Source organism: Perognathus longimembris, chromosome 13, assembly GCF_023159225.1.
Source record: "Perognathus longimembris pacificus isolate PPM17 chromosome 13, ASM2315922v1, whole genome shotgun sequence".
Lineage (NCBI taxonomy): Eukaryota > Metazoa > Chordata > Mammalia > Rodentia > Heteromyidae > Perognathus > Perognathus longimembris.
Window position 1 is genome coordinate 17,355,340 of NC_063173.1, and position 24,168 is coordinate 17,379,507.

The 24,168-nt window shown below is 39.5% G+C and overlaps 1 protein-coding gene and 1 non-coding gene across 2 annotated transcripts in view; both read left to right on the forward strand.

Moving 5' to 3' along the window:
* Ipo7 (importin 7) overlaps window positions 1-24,168 on the forward strand; it is a 59,988-nt gene that overhangs the window by 33,429 nt on the left and 2,391 nt on the right. The window contains exons 7-24 of the mRNA XM_048361632.1: window positions 487-581; window positions 694-778; window positions 3,197-3,331; window positions 5,812-5,911; window positions 7,602-7,678; window positions 7,832-7,948; window positions 10,473-10,562; window positions 10,962-11,127; window positions 11,268-11,428; window positions 13,022-13,150; window positions 15,588-15,654; window positions 15,743-15,868; window positions 16,662-16,759; window positions 19,316-19,411; window positions 19,857-20,077; window positions 20,378-20,583; window positions 21,635-21,841; window positions 23,827-23,943. Coding sequence (XP_048217589.1) covers window positions 487-581; window positions 694-778; window positions 3,197-3,331; window positions 5,812-5,911; window positions 7,602-7,678; window positions 7,832-7,948; window positions 10,473-10,562; window positions 10,962-11,127; window positions 11,268-11,428; window positions 13,022-13,150; window positions 15,588-15,654; window positions 15,743-15,868; window positions 16,662-16,759; window positions 19,316-19,411; window positions 19,857-20,077; window positions 20,378-20,583; window positions 21,635-21,841; window positions 23,827-23,943 — 2,293 coding nt within the window. The remainder of the gene's footprint in view (window positions 1-486; window positions 582-693; window positions 779-3,196; window positions 3,332-5,811; window positions 5,912-7,601; window positions 7,679-7,831; window positions 7,949-10,472; window positions 10,563-10,961; window positions 11,128-11,267; window positions 11,429-13,021; window positions 13,151-15,587; window positions 15,655-15,742; window positions 15,869-16,661; window positions 16,760-19,315; window positions 19,412-19,856; window positions 20,078-20,377; window positions 20,584-21,634; window positions 21,842-23,826; window positions 23,944-24,168) is intronic.
* Window positions 10,699-10,881, forward strand: LOC125362783. Its single transcript, XR_007213096.1, has one exon. It is a non-coding gene; the product is annotated as a small nucleolar RNA SNORA23 (small nucleolar RNA).

Consider the following 24,168-nt stretch of genomic DNA (forward strand, 5'->3'; position numbering starts at 1 on the left):
GCTTGACTAAAATGTGTTTGGCTTTAAGAAGTACATCCTTTGTACTCATGTAGTGAAGTAGTAAAGAATGTCTTTTAAGCCAAATAGTGGTGGCTCACACTTGTAATCTAGCTACTTAAGAGGCTGAGATCTGAGAATTGTGGTTCAGGGCCAGCCTGGGCAAGAAAGTTGGTGAGCCTCTTATCTCCAGTTAACCACCAGAAAACCAGAAGTGGCACTCAAAGTGGTAGAATGCTAGCCTTGAGTGGCAAAAGCTCAGCATCAGTGCCCAGGCCCAGAGTTCCAGCCCCATGACCGGCCACAAAAGAAAACATGAAGGAATGCTTTTTAGGCTTAAGTATCAGTAGTTTCCCAAGTCAAATGTTTTATTATAAGAGCGGTACAGGTTTGTTTGTTAATATATACACAAATTTTCGTAAGCCTGTTCTCACATCATGCAGTTTGTTTCTCCTGTCATATTATCTTTAAATAAATGTTTCTTTAAAGGAAACACTTCAAGTTGAAGAAGATGATAGACCCGAGTTACCATGGTGGAAATGTAAAAAGTGGGCATTACATATTTTAGCAAGACTTTTTGAAAGGCAAGTTTTCTATTTTGTAATTTCAGTTCATCTTTTTTAAAGCTTTTGATTTTATGAGCATAGATACATAAAGCATTTTAAAGAAAGCATGGTCATTTTTATGTTATTTTAGATATGGCAGTCCTGGGAATGTTTCCAAGGAGTATGGTGAGTTTGCTGAAGTATTTCTGAAGGCATTTGCTGTTGGTGTTCAACAGGTAAGTCTAACATAGTTTTTCTAAGTAGAAAGCTGGCATTTTAGGTTTGAGTTTTGTATTGTTGATTTCTAGTTTTTTTTTTTTTTTTTCCTTTTATTTTTGGGGTAGTTGTGGGGTTTAATCTCAGGGCCTGGTTGTTGTCCCTGAACTTTTTTTGCTCAAGTGCTCTACCACTTTGAGCCATAGCTCCAATTTGGTTTTTAGGTAGTTAATTGGAGGTAAGAGTCTCAAACTCTCCTGCCCCGGGCTGGCTTTGAATCTCAATCCTCAGATCTCAACCTCCCCTTCTAAAACAGTTTCAACTATTTACCTTCATTTATCCCTTGGTTAACTCTCCTCATTTCCATTGGTATCTACTCCCTTACAGGATCAGAAGTACTTTTCTGTCATCCATTTTTATGTTTTTTCCTCTCCATTTCCCCTTATCTTCCTAAATAGTTAGAATCAAGAAAGCAAGACTTAGACTGGCTAAGAGTGGCTCAAGTGAGAGACTCTTAAGTTCAAATGCCAATGTTCCCCCCTTCCCCCCCCCCAAAAAAAAAAAGGTAAAATAATTAACCACTAGTCTCGTCAGGAATCTTTATGTTGGAAAGCCATCAAGCTAATGGTAACAGATCCAAGATTTGTCAAATTCTAACTTTGTTTGAAAGCTTGAATTTAGCACCAGTAACATGTTGACATCTATTTTCTTTGTAATAACAAATGTGCTTGAACTCTGGACCTGGGAGCTGTCCTTAAGCTCTTCAGCTCAAGGCTAGCACTCTATGGCTTGAACCACAGCGTCACTTCCTGTTTTCTGTTGGTTAATTGGAGATAAAAGTCTCATGGGCTTTCTTGCCTAGGCTGGCTTTGAACCACAAGCCTCAAATCTCAGCATCCTGAGTAGTTAGGATTACAGGTGTGATCTACTGCCACTTGGCTTCATTTTCAGAAAGTTAAAAAAATATGCCATCTGTACAAGTCCAAATCATTAGTTGATCTCTAACTTCTTCTTAAAGAAAATAGTGTTTCAGCTGGGAATATGGCCTAGTGGCAAGAGTGCTTGCCTCCTATACATGAAGCCTTGGGTTTGATTCCCCAGCGCCACATATATAGAAAATGGCCAGAAGTGGCACTGTGGCTCAAGTGGCAGAGTGCTAGCATTGAGCAAAAAGAAGCCAGGGACAGTGCTCAGGCCCTGAATCCAAGGCCCAGGACTGGAAGGAAGGAAGGAAGGAAGGAAGGAAGGAAGGAAGGAAGGAAGGAAGGGTTTCATGGAATAGTAATTTTTTGCTTGCAATTCACTTTCCAAAAGGTACTTTTTCCCCAATTATTGTACTTTGGTATGTACCAGGTGTACTATACATTCAATAATTATAATATTTGGGCTGGGAATATGGCCTAGTGGCAAGAGTGCTTGCCTCGTATACATGAGGCCCTGGGTTCGATTCCCAGCACCACATATACAGAAAATGGCCAGAAGTGGCGCTGTGGCTCAAGTGGCAGAGTGCTAGCCTTGAGCAAAAAAGAAGCCAGGGACAGTGCTCAGGCCCTGAGTTCACGGCCCAGGACTGGCCAAAAAAAAAAAAAAAAAAGAAATATATATATATATATATAATATTTCTGGTTTATTAAGGACATTCTAACAGAAAATTGATTCTACAAGTATGTGACTGTTATTTTAACTTCATTACCAGTGCCATTTTCTTGATTGATGTTAGGCAATCTGGAGGTATTAATACATTTATATATAATGTCAACCTTTTTTTAAAAAATCCTTGAATCAGTTTAACCTTTCAGGTTCTCTGCAAGGATCTTGGCAACTACCAGATGTCTGTGACTTAAACTTGAAAATTGATAGTCTGAAACAGCACATAAAGTTAGACCTTTAAAGCTAAATAAGTAGGTGACTGGGATGATTAGGATTGTCTTAGAAGATGGTTAGTAAAATAGGGCTAACTTGAATAGGGAGCAGGATTTTTTTCTTAGCCAGAAAATAGTCCTTTGCCACAATTTTAGGTCAGCATATTTGTTAGTTAAATGTTTTGGGAAGAAATACAGTTCTCCAGTTAACTTAAGTTTTTCTTTTTAGTTTTTTTGTTTGTTTGTTTGTTTGTTTGTTTGTTTTTTGCCAGTCCTGGTCCTTGGACTCAGGGCCTGAGCTTCTTTTTGCTCAAGGCTAGCACTCTGCCACTTGGGCCACAGCGCCACTTCTGGCCATTTTCTATATATGTGGTGCTGGGGAATCAAACCCTGGGCTTTATGTATACAAGGCAAGCACTCTTGCCACTAGGCCATATTCCCAGACCTAAGTTTTTCTTTTTAAAACAATATTTTGTGATGATGACTTGAACTTTAAAGATGAATGTCAGATGCTTGTAAGGGGTTAAAATTTCTTTCTGAGCTTAATTTTGATTAAACTTTTTGTTTTCCTCACAGGTGTTATTGAAGGTATTATATCAATACAAAGAGAAGCAATATATGGCTCCTCGAGTTTTACAACAGACATTAAACTATATTAATCAAGGAGTATCCCATGCCCTTACCTGGAAGAATCTGAAGCCTCATATACAAGTAATAACTTTCTGTCACAACTTAAATTATCAAAGCTTTTTGAGATGGATTAAGTAGAATAAGAGTATGAAAATTTAAATGTAATATATATCCTTTAATTGGGGGATGGAACTCTGGGCCTGGGTACTGTCTCTGAGCTCTTCAGTGCAAGGCTAACGCTTTACCACTTGAGCCACAGCTCCACTTTCAGTTTTCTGGTGGTTAATTGGAGATGAGAGTCACATGGACTTTCCTGCCCAGGCTGGCTTTGAACTGCGATCCTCAGACCTCAGCCTTCTGAGTAGCTAGGATTACGGGCGTGAGCCACAAGTGCCCAGCTTGGATGGTGATAAATTTTGATGATGCAAAAAAGGTTATATTAGAGAAGAGATTGCCATATGCGTATCTTTTCTTTATCACACAATTGAATTGGCATAGAGGTTGGAAAATTATGTTGAGTTTTATTAGTCTAGGTCTGATGATTACTTACTAGAATAGCAAAACAGAAGATTTAGCACTTGATGTTAAATTACAGTAGTCATCTTAGAAATATGTAACTTACTTTTAGTCTGTTGTTGCCTTCAAGCTTGCATTAAGTTGTTTTTTTTCGTGTGTGTGTGTGTGTGTGTGTGTGTCCATCCATCCGTCCAAGTTCCTGTCTGTCCATCCATCCCCGTGTCCATGTCCATATCTGTCCTGGGGCTGAACTCAGCCTGGTCACTGTCCTTGAGCTTTTGTGCTTAATAGCACTTTACTATTTGAGCCCCAGCCCCAGCTGTGGCTTCCAGCTTTTTGGTGGCTAATTTAGATAAGAGTCTCAGATTTTCCTGCCTGGGCTAGCTTTGAACTATGAACCTTAGATCTCAGCCTCTTGAATAGCTAGGATTAGAAGCATGAGCCGCTTGCATTCAGTTTACATTAATTCTTTTTTTATATATAATTTTGTTATTGTTATTAAGGTGTTGAGAGAAGTTACCATTTCATAAGTCAAGTATTGAGTACATTTACTTATTATGGACAGTGACCCCCTTTTTCTTTTTTTTTCTTTTTTTTTTTTTTTTTTTGGCCAGTCCTGGGCCTTGGACTCAGGGCCTGAGCACTGTCCCTGGCTTCCTTTTGCTCAAGGCTAGCACTCTGCCACTTGAGCCACAGCGCCACTTCTGGCCGTTTTCTATATATGTGGTGCTGGGGAATTGAACCCAGGGCTTCATGTATACAAGGCAAGCACTCTTGCCACTAGGCCATATCCCCAGCCCCTAGTGACCCTTTTATTGCATTAAGTTTTAATAGTAGATTACAGTTGAAATTTTAGGTATGTAATTTGGAATAAGCAAAGAACTCTTTTCCAGATTAGTTTCTAGAATATTTGGCTTTATTTTTTAGTTACTTGTTTGTTTGTTTTTGTCTGTCAGTTGTGGGGCTTTAACTGAGGACCTGGGTATTGTCTCTGACCTTTTTTGCTCAAGGCTAGTAGAGCTTTATCACTTTGACCCATAGCGCCACTTCTGGTTTTCTTACAGTTAATTGGAGATAATATTTTAGGCTCTTGTCTTTTCTTGTTTATTATTTTGTTTTGCCAGTCTTTTGGGGGGCCAGTCCTGGCCCTTGAACTCATGGCCTGATCACTGTCCTTGGCTCAAGGCTAGCACTCTGCCACTTGAGCCTCAGCACCACTTCTGGCCATTTTCTATATATGTGGTGCTGAGGAATCTAACCTAGGGCTTCATGTATATGAAGCAAGCACTCTTTTATTTATTTTTATTTTTTGGCCAGTCCTGGGCCTTGGACTCAGGGCCTGAGCACCGTTCCCTGGCTTCTTCCCGCTCAAGGCCAGCACTCTGCCACCTGAGCCACAGCACCCCTTCTGGCCGTTTTCCATATATGTGGTGCTGGGGAATCGAACTGAGAGCTTCATGTGTAGGAGGCAAGCACTCTTGCCACTAGGCCATATCCCCAGCCCTATTGAATACTCTTAAGGATTTTTCTGCCGGAGCTGGCTTTGAACAGCAATCCTCAGATCTCAGCCTTCTGTGTAGATAGGATTACCTGTGTGAGCCACTAGCACCAAGCTGCTTTTTTTTTTTTTTTTTTTTTTGGCCAGTCCTGGGGCTTGGACTCTGGGCCTGAGCACTGTCCCTGGCTTCTTTTTGCTCAAGGCTAGCACTCTGCCACTTGAGCCACAGCGCCACTTCTGGCCATTTTCTGTATATGTGGTGCTGGGGAATCGAACCCAGGGCCTCATGTATATGAGGCAGGCACTCTTGCCACTAGGCCATATCCCCAGCCCCAAGCTGCTTTTTTAATTGTCTTAATTCCATTAGAAATTGTTACAGAGATGCAAGAACCTTTACTTGATTCCGGAATAAATATATTATTAAAGTTTGGCATTAACCTTGAAAATAAATTTTGTAGAGTTATTTCTTTTTTAGTACTTAAAGGAGATAATGACAGTTCAATTTGAAAGCTGAAGGCTGTTACTTTTTTTAACTTTTAAATTGCAGGGCATTATCCAAGATGTTATTTTTCCATTGATGTGCTATACAGATGCTGATGAGGAACTTTGGCAAGAAGACCCTTATGAATATATTCGCATGAAGTTCGGTAAGAAACTTTTACTTTTGGAAACAAAATTTCAGGTAGTCATAGTTGTATATAGCCAAGCAAAGTTGTATTATATTGTCATCCTTGATACTAAACATCTTTATTTAATAATTTTATTGTTATTAAGGAATTGTACAGAATTACTATAATTCTATAATTTAGGTAATGAGTACAATTCTTCTTGGACAGTGTCACCCCTTCCTTTGCTTTCTCCCAGTTTTCCTCTCCCTTCTCTGCCCATAGTTACATAGTTTATTTTTTACATATTGTATATCGAGTACTGTGTATTTATTACTCCATTTCTTTGCCTCCCCCAAAACAAAACCACCACCACCAACAACAAAGCACATTTCCATTAGTTTTTTGTTTTCATTTTCATTTGTACTTTGTTTTGTTAAATAGTATTTTAGATGTTCAGAGGAGATGGGCCTTTGTGTTTCCTCCCCTAAGGGTTCATTCTTTTGTCTGTGTTTGTGTCTACATACATAGAGCCCTGTATGAGTTACCATGTCCAGTTGTGTTTTATATCTGGCTTCCATGTATGTGCTGTTCATCTCTATGAGTTTGGCTCACCTCAGCCAACATGATTTGTTTAGCCTCATTCATTTCCCTGCAATGACATAATTAAAGAACCTGAACTCAGGACTTCATTCTTTTGTTTGTTTTTTGCCAGTCCTGGGGCTTGAACTCAGGGCCTGAGCACTGTCACTGGCTTCTTTTTGCTCAAAGCTAGCACTCTACCACTTGAGCCACAGCGCCACTTCCGGCTTTTTCTACATATGAGGTGCTGAGGAATTGAACCCAGGGCTTCATGTATAGGAGGCGAGCACTCTACCACTAGACCATATTCCCAGCCTCACATTTAATTTTCAAAAATGTATTCTCTCAGGAAGCTTATGCTCTTCTAAAACTTGAATTAACTGAGCTGGTGCCAGTGGCTCAGACCTGTAATCCTAGCTATTCAGGAAGCTGAGAACCAAAGTCTCTCCACTTTTTTTTCTGTTGTTGAAATGGGGTTTTTATACATAGCTCAAAGTAACCTCAGATCTGCGATTTTGCTGGGTGCCAGTGGCTCACACACCTGTAATCCTAACTGCTACACAGGAGGATGAAATCTGAGAAACATGGTTCAAAGCCAGCCCAGGCAGGAACGTCTGTGAGACTTACTTCTGCTTAATCAGCAGAAAGCTGAAAGTAGGAGCTGTGGTTGAAGTGGTAGAACATGAGCTTTGAACACAAAAGCTCAAGGACTGTGACCAGGCACTGAGTCTGAGACTCCCTGGTATTACAATTTATGGGTATGTGCTATACCCATGTAAGTTCTTTTTTGTTGTTGTTGTTGGTTGTGTGGCTTAAACTGTGGGCCTGGGCACTGTCACTGAGCTCTTCAGTTCAAGGCTAGTTAGTGCTCTATCTACCACTTTGAGCCACAGTGCCACTTCCAGTTTTCTGGTGGTTAATTGGAGTGGAGATAAGAGTCTGATGGGCTTTTCTGCCCGGGATGGCTTTAAACAACAATCCTAAGATCTCCGCCTTCTGAGTAGCTAGGATTACAGGTATGAGCCACCAATGTGGCCCAGCAGTACCTTGTTTTATATAGAGCATAATTTGTAAATTCAGTAGTATGAAGATGTTTTGCAAAAGTGTCAAAATTACTGTTCTCTGTTTTATTTTTAAATTTATTTTCTAGATGTATTTGAAGATTTCATTTCTCCTACCACTGCTGCCCAGACACTTTTGTTCACAGCCTGTAGTAAGAGGAAAGAAGTAAGTTATTTGATGTGCAGAATATTTTTTACTACATTACTAAAAACTTACTCAAATATACTTCGTTTTAAATGTTAGCCATGTGCCTTGTTTGTCTAGGTAATTTTTGAAGAGCTGTTGGTTTGTTTAATCAAGGATTACTTATCTCTTTAGGTCCTGCAGAAGACTATGGGCTTTTGCTACCAGATTCTTACAGAACCAAATGCTGATCCTCGGAAAAAAGATGGAGCCTTGCACATGATTGGCTCTTTAGCTGAAATACTTCTGAAGGTATTTCTTCTGTACATGTGGATGTAGAAGTATTTAAATTATCAGCTTTTCTGGTATAGCTACTCTGTTCCATATTTGTCTCTAAATTGGGTAATATAATATTATAGTTCTTTTTAAGTGATTTTTTAAATTTAGTGTAATGTTTTTAATGTTGATTGTGAAGCATGTAGCAGTACTTTATTCCTTTTTAATTTCCAAATAATGTTAAATTTATGTATCAAGTTTTATGTTAGTGACCATTTTACTTTTTTGTTTTCTGAAGAGGTATGGCATTCTTCACATACGAGTTTTTGTGTAGTTGTATATTTTTATTTCTTTGGGGAATCTAATTTGGTGGCCATATTTTGAGAAACCACAACATTATTTTTTGAAGTGAGTATAACATATGTGCGGGTTTTTTGGTTTTCTTTTTTCTGGCAATCCTGGCAAGTCCTGGGGCTCATTAGCTTCTTTTGCTCAAGGTTAGCACTCTATCACTTGAGCCACAGCTCCGCCCCTGGCCTTTTCTGTTTATGTGGTACTGAAGAGTGGAACCCAGAGCTTCATGCATGGCAGGCAAGCACTCTACCACTAAGCCACATTCCCTGCCCTTATCCTTCTCTTAACTTACAAAGTGTGTAAGTTAAAGACAGTCTTAATTTTTTGACGTTTCAAAAACCAGGGTACTTAAATGAGTTCTCTTTTTTCTACCCATATTCTTTTTTTTTTGGCCAGTCCTGGGCCTTGGACTCAGGGCCTGAGCACTGTCCCTGGCTTCTTTTTGCTCAAGGCTAGCACTCTGCCACTTGAGCCACAGCGCCACTTCTGGCCATTTTCTGTATATGTGGTGCTGGGGAATCGAACCTAGCGAGGGCTTCATGTATAAGAGGCAGGTGCTCTTGCCATTAGGCCATATCCCCAGCCCGCTATCCATATTCTTTACCCAGCTTCCTTTTATGGTAACATTTTATCATAGGAATGGTATATTATCGAAACCAAGAAATTGATACTGACTGGTATACTAATCTAAGACCTTCTTCAAATTTCAAAGATTTTCTCCTGCTACCCTTTTTTTCTGGTCCATGATCCCTTTAGGATCCTTCATTGCATTTAATTTCCGTGTTTTAGGTCTTACCCAGTTTTGCAAGTAAGTGCCAGTCAGTTTTTAATTTTCACTAATGTTCAGTTCAAATGATTTCCTTATTTTGTTTGTTTTGCTGTGTTGGAAATTAAACCAAAGTCTTTTGTATCCTAAGTGAGTGCTATACAACTATCTACAATTCCAACCCTTGGATTTTTTAGATGGCCTGTCACTGCATAGCTCAGAGCAGACCTGAGCTGTGTGGTATTGACTGTTCTCAGACTTTAAAGCCTCTGCCTCCACTTTCTGAGTGGTGGGATTACAGGTGTTTGATTAACACTAAATTTTGTAATTGCAGTTCAATAATTGTAAAACATAAAAATGTACTTAACATAGTGTGCCCGAAGCCAGAGTCTTTTGACATCAAAGCCATCCTGTACTATGTAGTCTTATCCACTTCCCTAATAATATAATAAAACAAATAAATTCGACAGGTGCTGGTGGCTCACACCTGTAATCCTAGCTACTCAGGAGGCTGAGATCTCAAGATTGCTGTTCAAAGCTGGCCTGGGCAAAAAGTCCTGTGAGTCTCTTATCTCAAAAACTGGAAATGGCACTATGGCTCAGTTGGTAGAGCCCTAGGGACAGTACCCAGGCCCTGGGTTCAAGCCCTACAACTGCAAAAACAAACAAAAAGATTGGGTCCTGAAATTTAAAGAATCAATATATTAAGTACATATTTGACACCAACAGTCATTTTTACTTGAGTCATGCCTTTAGCCTTCTTTTTTTTTTTTTGAATGCTGAACTTAGGGCTTGAAGGCAGGGTTTGAGTGTTGCCCTTAGCTTTATCTGCTCAGGGCTAGTGCTCTACTTCTTGACCTATAATATATCCACTTCCAGCTCTTTGCTTAAGTGGACATAGTAATCTCATCAACTTTTCTGTCCAGGCTGGTTTTGATACACGCTCCTCAATTCTCAGTCTACCTGAGTAGCTAGAATTACAGGCACTAGCCATCAATGAGTCACCCAGAATTTGGCTAGGATTTTGAGGGGTGGTTCTATGGCTTGAACTTGGCCTGGGTGCTGTCTCTGAGCTTCTTTTGCTCAAAGCTAGCACTGTACCACTTGAGCCATAGTTCTACTTCCAGCTTTCTGGGAGTTAATTGGAGATTCTTCTCTCTAGTCTCACAGACCTGTCTTGCCTGGACTGGCTTCATATCATGATTCTCAGATCTCAGCCTCTCCTGAGTAGCTAAGGTTATAGGCATGAGCCACTGATGCTGGGCTCTAGTACTCTGTTATTGTTGTTTTTGTTGGCTGTGGGACTTGAACTCGGGGCCTGGGCTCTTTTTGTTCAAGGCTAGTGCTTTACCACTTTTAAGGCTTTCTAGAAGTCGTTTTTAACCCTTGTGTATGGGCTTGAAAATGTAGTTGCAACTATATAATTGTTTGTACTTACAGAAAAAGATCTACAAAGATCAGATGGAATACATGTTGCAAAATCATGTATTCCCTCTATTCAGCAGTGAACTAGGCTACATGAGAGCAAGGGTAAGTTTTGAAGCTTTATTATTTTTATATATTTGCACCTCACAAAAACGATTGGATTTTTTTGTATTGAAACTTGTTTAATATTCACTTTAAAATTATTTCACTTACAATTTAATTTTAAAATATTTAAATGGCTGCTGTAATGTGTGCATAGTTTTCATCTGTGTCTGGTAGCATAGTCTGTCTGTGTTTTGCATTCAGATCTTGCTATCCACACAAAATCATGTAGCCAAAAAATAACTTGGGATCATAGTACTGGTCTAGTGTTGTCTGTTTGGACACACCCACCACTGGCCAGCCTCCAAATTCCCACACACAAAACTTTGGAAAGAGCTTGGGTTGGGAGGTAATTAAAGAAAGTTACAGCCAATCAGGGTGTGTGTGTGTATTTTTTTAAAGGCTTGCTGGGTTCTTCACTATTTTTGTGAAGTGAAGTTCAAAAGTGATCAGAACCTCCAAACTGCCTTAGAGCTGACACGAAGATGTCTAATTGACGATAGAGAAATGCCTGTGAAAGTAGAAGCTGCAATTGCACTTCAAGTGTTGATTAGCAATCAAGAAAAAGGTAAAGATTTGTGTGTCAAAAAATAATGAACGTCTTTACATATGATTTTACCAGGCAATTCCTAGAGTTAACATTTATTATGTAAAATACTTGTTATATGAGTTTTTAAAAATCTTAATGTTCTTTTTCTCTTTTTACAGCTAAGGAATATATCACACCATTTATCAGGCCTGTAATGCAGGCTCTTCTTCATATTATAAGAGAAACAGAAAATGATGATCTTACCAATGTCATTCAGAAGATGATTTGTGAATATAGTGAAGAAGTTACTCCTATTGCAGTAGAAATGACACAACATTTGGTATGTAAGCCTCTTGACAGATACTTTGTTTTGTTTTGTGCTAGTACTGGGGCCTCAAACTTTTGCTTAAAGACCAATACTCTACCATTTGAGCTACACCTCCACATATAGCTTTTTGCTGGTTGAGATAAGCGTGTCTGATTTGGCTGGCACGTGTTGTTTCAAACCTCAGTCCTCAAATTTCAGCCTTCTGAGTAGCTAGGATTACATGCATGAGCCAACAGCACTCTGTTTGGCAGATTTTTATATATATATATTTATGCCAGTCCAGCGGCTTGAACTCAGGGTCTGGGCACTGTCGCTGAGCTTCTTTTGCTCAAGGCTAGCACTCTACCACTTGGGCCACTTTGTCACTTCAGGCCTTTTCTATTTATGTGGTACTAAGGAGTCAAACCCAAGGCCTCATGCATACTAGGCAAGCACTCTACCACTAAGCCACATTCCCAGCCCCCTTTGACAGATTAGTAAGTAATTTATTTCTTGCTTTGTTGTTTTGGAGAATTGTCTTTGTCTCTTGGTACTGGAGTTTGAACTCAAGGTCTTGAGCATGCTAGGCAGATACTTCATCACTTGAACCACTCTGCCAGCCCTGTTCTTACTTTACAGATAGAAAATGTGAAGTATGTAAAGGTTAATAAATAACTTGTCTAAGTTAAGCACAATAAATTTGGGATTCATATTGGGTCCTCTACAATTCATGCTCTTAACTATTTATATAGGCTGTATATAGCATCTGTGTTTGGAGTACTCAAAACAATGGATTTTTTTTTACACAGAAAATATGAACAACTTTGTAAGGATTGTATTAGAAGACTATGTAATATGTTACCAGTATTATTTTATTTTATTTTCTTCAGTACTGGAGTTTGGAACTTAAGGTCTTTTGCTTGCTGGGCAAGTGTCCTACCAATGACAATATCTTTTCTTCCCTTCCTTCTCACCAAAATTTTTTATATTGTCTGAGTTCTCTGAACTCTTAGGCTGTCATCTTGTCTTAGCACTCTGAATATCTAGGACTATAGGCATTTGCCTGTGCTCATCTTTAGGTTATAATATTAATGAAAAATACATATTAAATTCATTATTTACCTTATTTAATCCTTGAAGTATCTCTGAAAACCCTAAATGAAGAAAGGCCAAGAGTTTATTTTCCTATCTAGTTGTAGAACAGGATCATTAGATTATAGAACACAAGCTTATAAATTTGTCAATCAGATTGCAGCCATTGATTTGTTGTGCTTTCCCAGTGAAAGCATTGATCGTTGCCTATAATCGTAAGTACTTAGAATGCTGGGGTCTGAAGGATCATGGTTTAAAGCCAGGTCAGGCAGAAAAGTATGAGAAGCTCATATCTCCAGAACCACCACCAAAAAGAGAGGCTGTCAAGGTGTGACCCACGTGGTAGCAAAGACTAAGCCAGCCTGTAGTATGTATGCCTGAATTCTGAGTACTCAGAAGGCTGAATTAGGAGGGTTGTGGGTTTTGAGGGTGGCTTGGGCTATATAGTGAGACTCTGTCTCACACGAAATAAATCTTAGACCAAACTTAATAATGCTTCTGTAATGGACCTGAGTTACATTTTCTCCGATCTAGGCAATGACATTTAACCAAGTAATCCAGACTGGGCCAGATGAAGAAGGTAGTGATGACAAAGCAGTTACTGCTATGGGAATCCTGAATACAATTGACACACTTCTTAGTGTGGTTGAAGATCATAAAGAGGTAAAATAATGGTTCAGTGTTATACGAGTTTTAGGGAAAGTATTCTATGGTTTTTAGAAAGCTTTGACTTAATTATGACCATTTGCATTTTTAACATTTTTACATTATTTCCTTTAGATTTTATTTCCAAGTAAAAGTAAATTTAGACTGTTTTCTTCTTTTTATGTAGTGGATTGAACGTGGGGCCTCTTGTATACTAGGCAAGTCCTCTATTCCTGATCTACACACCAGATCCAACAATTTAAGACAGATACAGTTGAATCTCTTTCCCCTACTCTCTTCCATTCCCTTGGAACTTTGTGTTGATAGTTTCAATGCAGATATTTATAATGGCAATATATCTCTTATTCATAAAGCTATATCCTCTACAGTGTGGAGTTTTGTGTTGTTTCAGTGCAGATATTTATAATGCTAATATATCTCTTATTCATAAAGCTTCCCCCTCCTCCTTCATCTTCCCTCCTCCCTCCCTTCTCTCTAACAGTAATTAATGTATGTTATCCATAAAACTGTATTTTCAGGTATCTATCTGCAAGCTGCCCTTTCAGCATAAGATATTTGGTAAACTTATTATTTAGGTTTTGTATTATAATTGAGAAAAACCTAAAAACTCCTGAAAATTATCTTAAGATGTTGGATATATCTGCTATTTAAAATAGAGATTTGGGGGCTGGGAATGGGGCTTAGTGGTAGAGTGCTTGCCTAGCATACATGAAACTCTAGGTTCGACTCCTCAGTACCATGTAAAAAGAGAAAGCCAGAAGTGATGCTTTTGGCTCAAGTGGTAGAATGCTAGCCTTGAAAAAAAGCTCAGGGATGGTGCCCAGGCTCTGAGTTCAAGCCCCAGGACTGGCAAAAAATAAAGTAAAATGGATATTTTGCTTCCTGTATTTGATTAATACATACATTTTATCCCTTCTATCTCATATTCATCTCATAACATTCTGATGGCAGGGTGGGATGTAGCTTAGTGGGAAAGTGCTTGCCTAGCAAGTGCAATGTCCTAGATGTGATCTCCTGCCCCCCCAAAAAAACCATTCTGATGGTTTTCATAGATTTGGAGTTAAAGACCACACTGAAGAATAAAGAAGAATTTGTATTTTCCTTTAATCTTGATTGTCTTAGGCCCTGGATTCAAATTTCATAGATCACTATGTAGTGTAACTTGAAAAATGAAAATGGCTATTGGCATTGGTAGGGACATTGCCTTGCTTCCAATCATTTCTCTTTTATTTATTTTATTTTATTTATTTATTTATTTTTGGCCAGTCCTGGGCCTTGGACTCAGGGCCTGAGCACTGTCCCTGGCTTCTTCCCGCTCAAGGCTAGCACTCCGCCACTTGAGCCACAGCGCCGCTTCTGGCCGTTTTCTGTATATGTGGTGCTGGGGAATCGAACCTAGGGCCTCGTGTATCCGAGGCAGGCACTCTTGCCACTAGGCTATATCCCCAGCCCCATCATTTCTCTTTTAAATCGCTGACCATGACTTTTGATTTACATGTGGTCCTAATTGGTCTGTGTTTACACGCCTTAAAAATTAGATTTCTGTGTCTTCTCTTTTTCTTTTTTTTTTTAGAGGTATCAGATATTTTATTTATTTATTTATTTATTTATTTATTTATTGGACATAAATTTTTTTACAAGGTGTTGTGCAAAGAGGGTGCAGTTACATAGTAGGGCAGTGTGTACATTTCTTATGATATCTTACGACCTGTTTTTCTATCCCTTGTATAGGTCAGGTTGACATATATGCAATATACAATGTATCAAGAATATATACAGTATTCACAGACTTGGTCTCTACTGTCTCTCCGTCTCCCTTTCTTTCTTTTTTTTTTTTTTTTTGCCAGTCCTGGGCCTTGGACTCAGGGCCTGAGCACTGTCCCTGGCTTCTTCCCGCTCAAGGCTAGCACTCTGCCACTTGAGCCACAGCGCCGCTTCTGGCCGTTTTCTGTATATGTGGTGCTGGGGAATGGAACCTAGGGCCTCGTGTATCCGAGGCAGGCACTCTTGCCACTAGGCTATATCCCCAGCCCCCCGTCTCCCTTTCTTAACAGTCATATATCAGGGAGATCATGCCCCTTTGTTTTCTGTGTTCTAGGCTTGTCTCACTCAACATTATTTGTTCGAGTTCTGTCCATTTCCCTGCGAATAACAGTATTTCACCATTCCTAATCGCTATGTAGTATTCCATTGTGTATAAGTTGTGTCTTCTCTTTTCATTTTCCCCAGAATCACGTTTATAAACAAAGCAAGTAATTTCTTTTGGTTTTCTCAAGTAATGGTATTTCATAAAATTACAATTTTGAGTTCATAATTTCATAATGCATGTCATTACAAAACACTTAAAGTAATGTCTTAATATTTATATGTAGCAAATTACAATATATAATATTTCAATAATTCTTTCCATGTGTTTTCCCTTCTCCCTTTTTAGATAACTCAGCAGCTTGAAGGAATCTGCCTACAGGTCATTGGTACTGTTTTACAACAGCATGTCTTAGGTATTACATATACCTCTAATTGTGCTAAGCATTTAGTCCTAGTTCATATGACTAAGCTTTTTCCTGATGACTTGATATTCTCTTTTAGAATTCTATGAGGAGATCTTCTCATTAGCACATAGCTTGACATGTCAACAAGTGTCACCACAGATGTGGCAGCTACTACCTCTTGTATTTGAGGTCTTTCAACAAGATGGCTTTGATTACTTCACAGGTAAAGTCAAAGTACTGAGAAATACTAAGCATTTTTGTGCTCCCTCCCCCATTTTATTTATTTGTAAATTTTATCATTTGAACACATGCACCTTTTTTTTTTTTGGCTAGTCCTGGGGCTTAAACTTGGGGGGGGGCGGCTGGGCACTGTCCCTGAGTTTCTTCTTTTGCTCAAGGCTAGCACTCTACCACTTGAGTCACAGCTCCACTTCTGGCTTTTTCTTTGTACATGGTACTGAGAATGAACCCAGGGCTTCATGCATGCTAGGCAAGCACTCTACCACTAAGCCACAGTCCCAGCCCCTACTCTTCCCTCCCCCCCCAATGTTTCTCTTTATTTTTATTTTTTGTGCTGGTCCTGGGGCATGAACTCAGGGATGCTATCCCTGAGCTTCTTTTCCTCAAAGCTAGCATTCTCTACCACTTGAGCCACAGTGCCACTTCTGGCTTTTTAAATAGTTAATTGGAGATATGAGTCTCTCAGATTTTCCTGCCTTGGCTGCCTTTTGAACTGTGGACCTCAGATCTCAGCCTCTTGAGTAGCTAGATTCATAGGTTGAGCACCGGCACCTGACTATATGGACTTTCCTGCCTGTGCTGGATTTGAATCGAGATTCTCCGATCTCAGCCTCCTAAGTAGGTAGGACTACAAGCATGAGCCAGGCTTGCTATTTCTGCATTAGTAATGAATAAAATTAAGTGACAGAGACAAATTATAAGTTTGCCTTTTCCTATTTTTTGCATGTGCAAACAATTTAGTAAAGATGTATAATCAATGCTTTTTGTTAATACAGACATGATGCCTCTTCTGCATAATTATGTAACAGTTGATACAGATACACTTCTATCTGATACCAAGTTTCTTGAGATGATATACAGTATGTGTAAAAAGGTAAGTCTTTTTCGGATGGAAGATTTTATGAGTTGCTAGTAGAACATTATGAAGATGCATGGAATACCACATTATGACAAACATGGCAAATGTGGTTTAGCAAAATTAAAGACCTTAAAACTTATAAACCTCCTATACAGGTGTCTATCTGCAGGAGGTGGTGGAGAAGGAAAAAGGTGAAAAAATGGAGCAATAGAACTCATTGGAGAAGGAAGAAAGTGAAAGAGACATGAGAGAGGGACTGAGAGAGAATGAGGGAAGAGAAGACAGTATAAGAAAGGAAATGTAGGCTGAGAATGTGGCTTAGTGGTAGGGTGCTTGCCTTGTATGCATGTAGCTCTGGGTTTGATTCCTCAGTGCCACATAAGCAGAAAAGGCCGGAAGAAAGCACTGTGGCTCAAGTGGTGGAGTGTTAGTCTGGAGCAAAAGAAGATTAGGGATAGGGCCCAGGCCCCAAGTTCAAGCCCTAGGACTGGCACCAAAAAAGGGGGTAGGGGAATGTATTCATTACCTGAATCATGTAATTGTAATCTCTCTGTACATCGCCTTTATGATAACAAAAAAAGAAACTTAAGAAACAACAACTTGGGGACTGGGAATATGGCCTAGTGGTAAAAGTTCTTGCCTCATATACATGAAGCCCTGGGTTCGATTCCTCAGCACCACATATATAGAAAAAGCCAGAAGTGGCGCTGTGGCTCAAGTGGTAGAGTGCTAGCCTTGAGCAAAAAAAAGAAGCCAGGGACAGTGCTCAGGCCCTGAGTCCACTCCCCCGGACTGGCAACAAAAACAAAAGAAACAACAACCTGGGCTGGGAATATGGCCTTGCGCAAAAAAAAATAAAACCAACAACAACTTATAAGTAAAAAATTTAGAGGGCTTGGGAATATAATGTAGCCCCATGGTGGGACACTTACCTTCCATGTTCAAGGCCTATGTTCAGTCCCCCCTATGCCCTGCAAAATAGGAAGGGAGGGAGGGGCGTAGGGAAGGAAGGAAAAAAACGAAGTAAAGAAAAAAAAATCTGTGAAGCCTGGGCACTGGTGGCTAAAGCCTGTAATCCTAGCTACTCAGGAGACTGAGAACTAAGGAATAGGGTTTCTGGGTTTCTACCATAATCTGAGCTACTTTAGAAGGAGCTTGAGGCAAGGACTTCAGCACAGGGGCGCAAGGCCATCTTGGGCAACATGCACTAGAGACCCCTACACCCTCCCACATTTCAAATTTTTTTTTGGCCAGTCCTGGGGCTTGGACTCAGGACCTGAGCACTGTCCCTGACTTCTTTTTGCTCAAGGCTAGCACTCTACCACTTGAGCCACAGCACCACTTCTGGCTGTTTTCTGTGTATGTGGTGCTAGGGAATCGAACCCAGGACTTCATGTATATGAGGCGAGCACTCCTGCCACTAGTCCATATCTCCAGCCCCCACATTTCAATTTTAAAACAAAAGAAAGAGAAATGGTTTTGGTTCATCAAGCTCATAGATATGCTTATTCTTCATTAATATATTTGCTTTCTGAACATTGACCAAACATTAATCATCTAGCTATTAATTTATTGCCTTAAAATTAAGCTGTACCAATATTATTACTTTAGGAACACTGATATATCCATACCATCTACATTGTAATTGTCTTGTTTTTTGCCAGTCCTGGGTTTGAACTCAGGGCCTGGACACTGTCCCTGACTTCCTTTTGCTCAAAGCTAGCACTCTACCACTTAAGCCAAAGTACCACTTCTGGCCTTTTCTTTTTTTTGTTGTTGTTGTTTTTTTTTTGGCCAGTCCTGGGCCTTGGACTCAGGGCCTGAGCACTGTCCCTGGCTTCTTCCCGCTCAAGGCTAGCACTCTGCCACTTGAGCCACAGCGCCGCTTCTGGCCGTTTTCTGTATATGCGGTGCTGGGGAATCGAACCTAGGGCCTCGTGTATCCGAGACAGGCACTCTTGCCACTAGGCTATATCCCCAGCCCCCACTTCTGGCCTTTTCTGTTTGTGTAGTGCTGAGGATTGGAACCCAGGGCTTCATGCATGCTAGGCAAGCACTACCACTAAACCATATTCCTGGCCTCAGTGTAGTAGTTTTAAGTAACAGGTTGATGTTATTTCTATAAGCAAACTTTACCATCAATAGGCTTCTTTTTTGGGGAAAATGTTTTCCCAAGAACAACAGCATTATATAATTTCTTACAGCTCTTTACGTAAAAGCTGAATATCTGGGCTGGAGGGATATGGCCTAGTGAGTGGCAAGAGTGCTTGCCTCGTATACATGAAGCCCTGGGTTCGATTCCCCAGCACCACGTATACAGAAAACAGCCAGAAGTGGCGCTGTGGCTCAAGTGGCAGAGTGCTAGCCTTGAGCAAAAAGAAGCCAGGGACAGTGCTCAGGCCCTGAGTCCAAGGCCCAGGACTGGCAAAAAAAAAAAAAAAAAGAAAAAGAAAAGCTGAATATCTTTGCATACCTTAAGTAATACTAAGAGTCTGTAAATACGAAAGGAACTTATTTCTCTGATTTAAGTTTCTTGAAGCCTCATTGCAATTTCATGTCTGTGTTTTTTAGGTTCTTACAGGAGTTGCTGGAGAGGATGCAGAGTGTCATGCTGCAAAATTGTTAGAGGTCATAATTCTGCAATGCAAAGGGCGTGGCATTGATCAGGTTAGTAAGGCTAACCTCATATATGAGGCTTAAGAGAGATAATCTTTCCGCTCTTTCATTGGAGAGGGAGCATTTAGTATGTATTTTGTACAATATGATCCTGACATTTCTTAATGTCAGTTTAAAATTTAACAATTAATAATCGTGTATTTAATATGTATAGAAATATGACAATTTTATATATACTTTGTTATCATTTAAGGTACCCTGCAGATTTAGTAAATTAAAATTTCATGGTCAGTTTAAATAGTAACATTGTGAATCCATGATTGATAAATGGTGAGGCTCTAGTAGCTGAGTAAAGACTTCATTTTTCCAGGGTCCTTAAATTAAATATAGGTTACCTAATGGCGCAGAGAGTTAGTTGTATAACAAGATATAATGGGCAGATTAGATTAGATACCATTAATTGCAGTTTTGAAATATCTTGATTCTTTCTTTACAGTGCATTCCCTTATTCGTGGAGGCAGCATTAGAGAGACTGACAAGAGAGGTTAAGACAAGTGAACTTCGAACAATGTGCCTGCAAGTTGCAATTGCAGCTTTGTATTATAATCCACACCTATTACTCAATACCTTAGAAAATCTACGTTTCCCTAATAATGTTGAACCAGTTACAAATCACTTTATTACACAGTGGCTTAATGATGTTGACTGTTTCCTGGGGTAAGTGAAAAAAATTGGGGCTGGGAATGTGGCTTAGTAGTAGAGTGCTTGCCTAGCATACATGAAGCCCTGGGTTCAATTCCTCAGTACCACATAAACAGAAAAACCACAAGTGGCACTATGGCTCAAATGTCAGAGTGCTAGCCTTGAGCAAAAGAAGCTTGAGGACAGAGCCCAGGCCCTGAATTCAAGCCCCAGGACTGGCCAAAAAAAGGGAGGGAGGGTGAATAAATCAACCTTTATGTGAGGCTTTTTCATTTTAATAAAATAAAGGAAACTTTTTTATTTTATCTTTTTTAGGCTTCATGATAGAAAGATGTGTGTACTGGGTCTATGTGCTCTTATTGATATGGAACAAATACCGCAAGTTTTAAATCAAGTTTCAGGACAGATCTTGCCTGCTTTTATCCTTTTATTTAATGGATTAAAAAGAGCATATGCCTGTCATGCAGAACATGAAAATGACAGCGATGATGATGATGAAGCTGAAGATGATGATGAAACTGGTAAGGGATTTGTGATGGTAAAATAAAAACATACCTAGCTATAAATACTGTTGGTCTGAACTTGTTTTCTGGCCCTTCTCTCAACAAATCTATGATAATAGCCAAATGCCGTTAAATTTGTTAAATAGAAAATCTGTCTTCTCACATCACAGAGCGCAAAGTCACCAGTTGCTCACACCTGTAATCCTAGCTACTTAGGAGGCTGAGATCTAAGGACCATGGTTCAAAGGTAGCCCAGACTGGAAACTCTGTGAGCGTCTTACCTCCCAATGAATACCAAAAAGCCAGAAGTAGAGCATGAGTGGTGGAGTTCTAGCCTTGGGCACAAAAGCTCAGGGACAGGGTCCAGGCCCAGAATTCAAGCCCCAGGATTCACAGGCCCGTGTGTGCACACACCTGTACAGAAAAGAGATGCATAAATGCCTCCCGACATTTTATGCATTCAATAAAAAATTGCTCACTCTATATGTGTTTGGCACTGGAAAGCTAAGAATAAATAAAAGCCAGGTACAGTGATGATTCAGTATTCTATAATTAAGTATTTTTGTACTCCTTGTTATGTATCAGATTGGGTTAACATTGCCTGTTTGCCTCTTGACAGTGGTTTTTGAAATCATAGAAAACCATAGGTGTGGTTGCTTATACCTGGAATACTAGCATTCGGGAGGCTTAGTCAAAAAGATACAGAATTTGAATCCAAAGTACAAGCTTTGTAATGTAATTATTCTCAGAAATTTAAAGATTTATATTTAGTGTCTGTATTTAGTTTGATATATGCACCACCAGATCCAGCGGAAGTCAAGGGCAAGTAAAGTATCTCAGGACACGCAGTCCTACATCAAGCCTCTATCTAGCATTAGGAATGCATTGTGTTGGGGATGTAGTTCAGGGTTGGCATACAGTATCTGTTTATTGTCAGATACATATTTAAACACCAGTTCTTGCAACTTTTTTCTTCAATTTTATGATTTGTAATTTTTACTGCAAGTGTTCAGATGACTGCCACTTTAGTAACAAAATAGTTCAGTGCTGGTCTTACATGACTTTGCAGAGGAACTTGGGAGTGATGAAGATGATATTGATGAAGATGGGCAAGAATATTTGGAGATTCTGGCCAAGCAAGCAGGAGAAGATGGAGATGATGAAGACTGGGAAGAGGACGATGCTGAGGAGACAGCTCTGGAAGGCTACTCTACAATCATTGATGATGAAGACAACCCTGTAGATGAATATCAGATATTTAAAGCTATATTTCAAAGTAAGTCAACTAAGTAGAGCCATTCCTTTGAACAAAGCAAATTATTTTTAATGTTTTTTTTTAAATCATATTTGGGATTGAGTTTAGGAGTATTTATTTTTTCCTCATAATTTTTCATTTAGGCATTTTGTGGCTTTGTTTTGTTTTTCAGTACTGAGGGGTTATTTTGTTGTTTTGTTTGTAAGATGGTGGGCTCACCTTCTAGCATAGCTGGCTTTTACCACTCTTACCTCAACCTTCAGTGCTGAGATAACACACCTACACTCAGCTTTATGGACCCTTTATTTAATCATACTTTATCAAGTGAATGTGACTCTTCATACCATTAAAAATCTTTCAATTCAGCTTTCTTTTTTCCCCTATGTTATTTTATATGTTAACTAATTTAATTTGTTATTATAAATTAGGACAGTAGGCAGGATTTTTTTTTTTTTTTTTTTTTTTGGCCATTCCTGGGCCTTGGACTCAGGGCCTGAGCACTGTCCCTGGCTTCTTTTTGCTCAAGGCTAGCACTCTGCCACTTGAGTCACAGCGCCACTTCTGGCCATTTTCTGTATACGTGGTGCTGGGGAATCGAACCCAGGGCTTCATATATACAAGGCAAGTGCTCTTACCACTAGGCTATATCCCCAGCCCCAGTAGGCAGGATTTTAGCTAACTAAAGTAGTCATGGACTCCTGGATATGTTGATGTGTATGATTCCAGAATACTGGATGCCATCTTCATTACTACCATTTACTAGGATTTCAAGGTCTAGTATACGTATTCTACAATCTTTCTTAATAAATTATCTAATACAGAAGGGTAGAATTTTTTATTATTGTTACTATAGAAGTGATGTATAAGAGGGGTGACAGGGCTGGCAATGTGGTTTAGTGGTAGAGTGCTTGCCTAGCATGCATGAAGCCCCAGGTTACATTCCTCATTACCACATAAACAGATAAATCTGGAAGTGGCACTGTGGCTCAAGTTGTAAAGCACTCCCTTTGAGCACAGAGAGGCTCAGGGACAGAGCCCAGGCCCTGAGTTCAAGCCCTAGGACTGGCCAAGAAAAAGGCGCGCGGGGCGGGGGGGGGGTGGTGCTCGAGATTAGCACTCTACCACTTAAGCCCCAGCTCCACTTCCAGCTTTTTGGTGGTTAATTGGAAATAAAGTCTCAAAGACTTCACTGCACAGGCTGGCTTCAAACTGTAATAATCAGATCACGACCTCCAGAATAGGGTTACAGGTGTGAATCGCTAGAGCACAAAAAGGAGGCACAAAAAGGAGGGGGGAAGGAGAAAGAGAAAGAGAAATTAAAAGGGAAGGAAAGGAAAGGTGATTTTTGAGTAGGCTAAGTCAGTAAAATAATGAGGATTTGTTTTGTAACATTTATCTTCCTCATGGCTCTTCGTAATCTTTTGGTGTGTTTTAAAATTGTGTTAAAAGATCCTTGAAAAATTTTTATCATTGTTGGTTTAACTGTGAAGCTTTGAAGGGAATTAATTTGATTCCTGAAGTCTTATTTGATTACTTATGCAAAACTGAGTTATAGATAACCTTTTACCAATTATGATAGAAATTAGATTTTTTTTTTTTTGAGCCAGAAGGTAAACTGGTTTTTTGTTTTTTTTTTTTCTTTGCCAGTCCTGGGGCTTGAACTCAGGGTCTGAGCACTGTCCCTGGCTTCTTTTTGCTCAAGGCTAACACTCTACCGTTTGAGCCACAGCGCCACTTCAGGCCTTTTCTGTATATGTGGTGCTGAGGAAATGAACCCAGGGCTTCATTTATGCCAGGCAAGCACTCTACCAGTAGGCTACATTCCCAGCCCCTAAACTAGAATTTTTATACCTATTACCTTTCATTTAAAAAATAACCTAAAATTCCAAAAATAAAATACAATTTCAGTATTTTATGTGGGTGAATTAGGGGAACAAAATAGAAAGGAACTACCAACTTTTTTTTTATTGACACTCTATTTTCTCCTTGTGTTTGTTTCAATACAGCTATTCAGAATCGTAATCCTGTGTGGTATCAGGCTTTGACTCATGGTCTTAATGAAGAACAAAGAAAACAGTTACAGGACATAGCAACTCTAGCCGATCAAAGAAGAGCAGCCCATGGTGTGTTAGTGAACTATAACATACTCTTATTGCTGACTTTGTAAACCTTTAAAACTTTATGAAGGGATTTAACACTGAATTTATGTGGGCGTATGTAGCTGAGTGAGATTCTTGTTTGAATTTCACACATGTTAAACTCTGAAGTCCCTCTCAAGCAGCACAAATAAATTAATACAAAGGTACATAGCTATTGTAGGTAAGAGGAATTCTTCTGAGTTTAATACA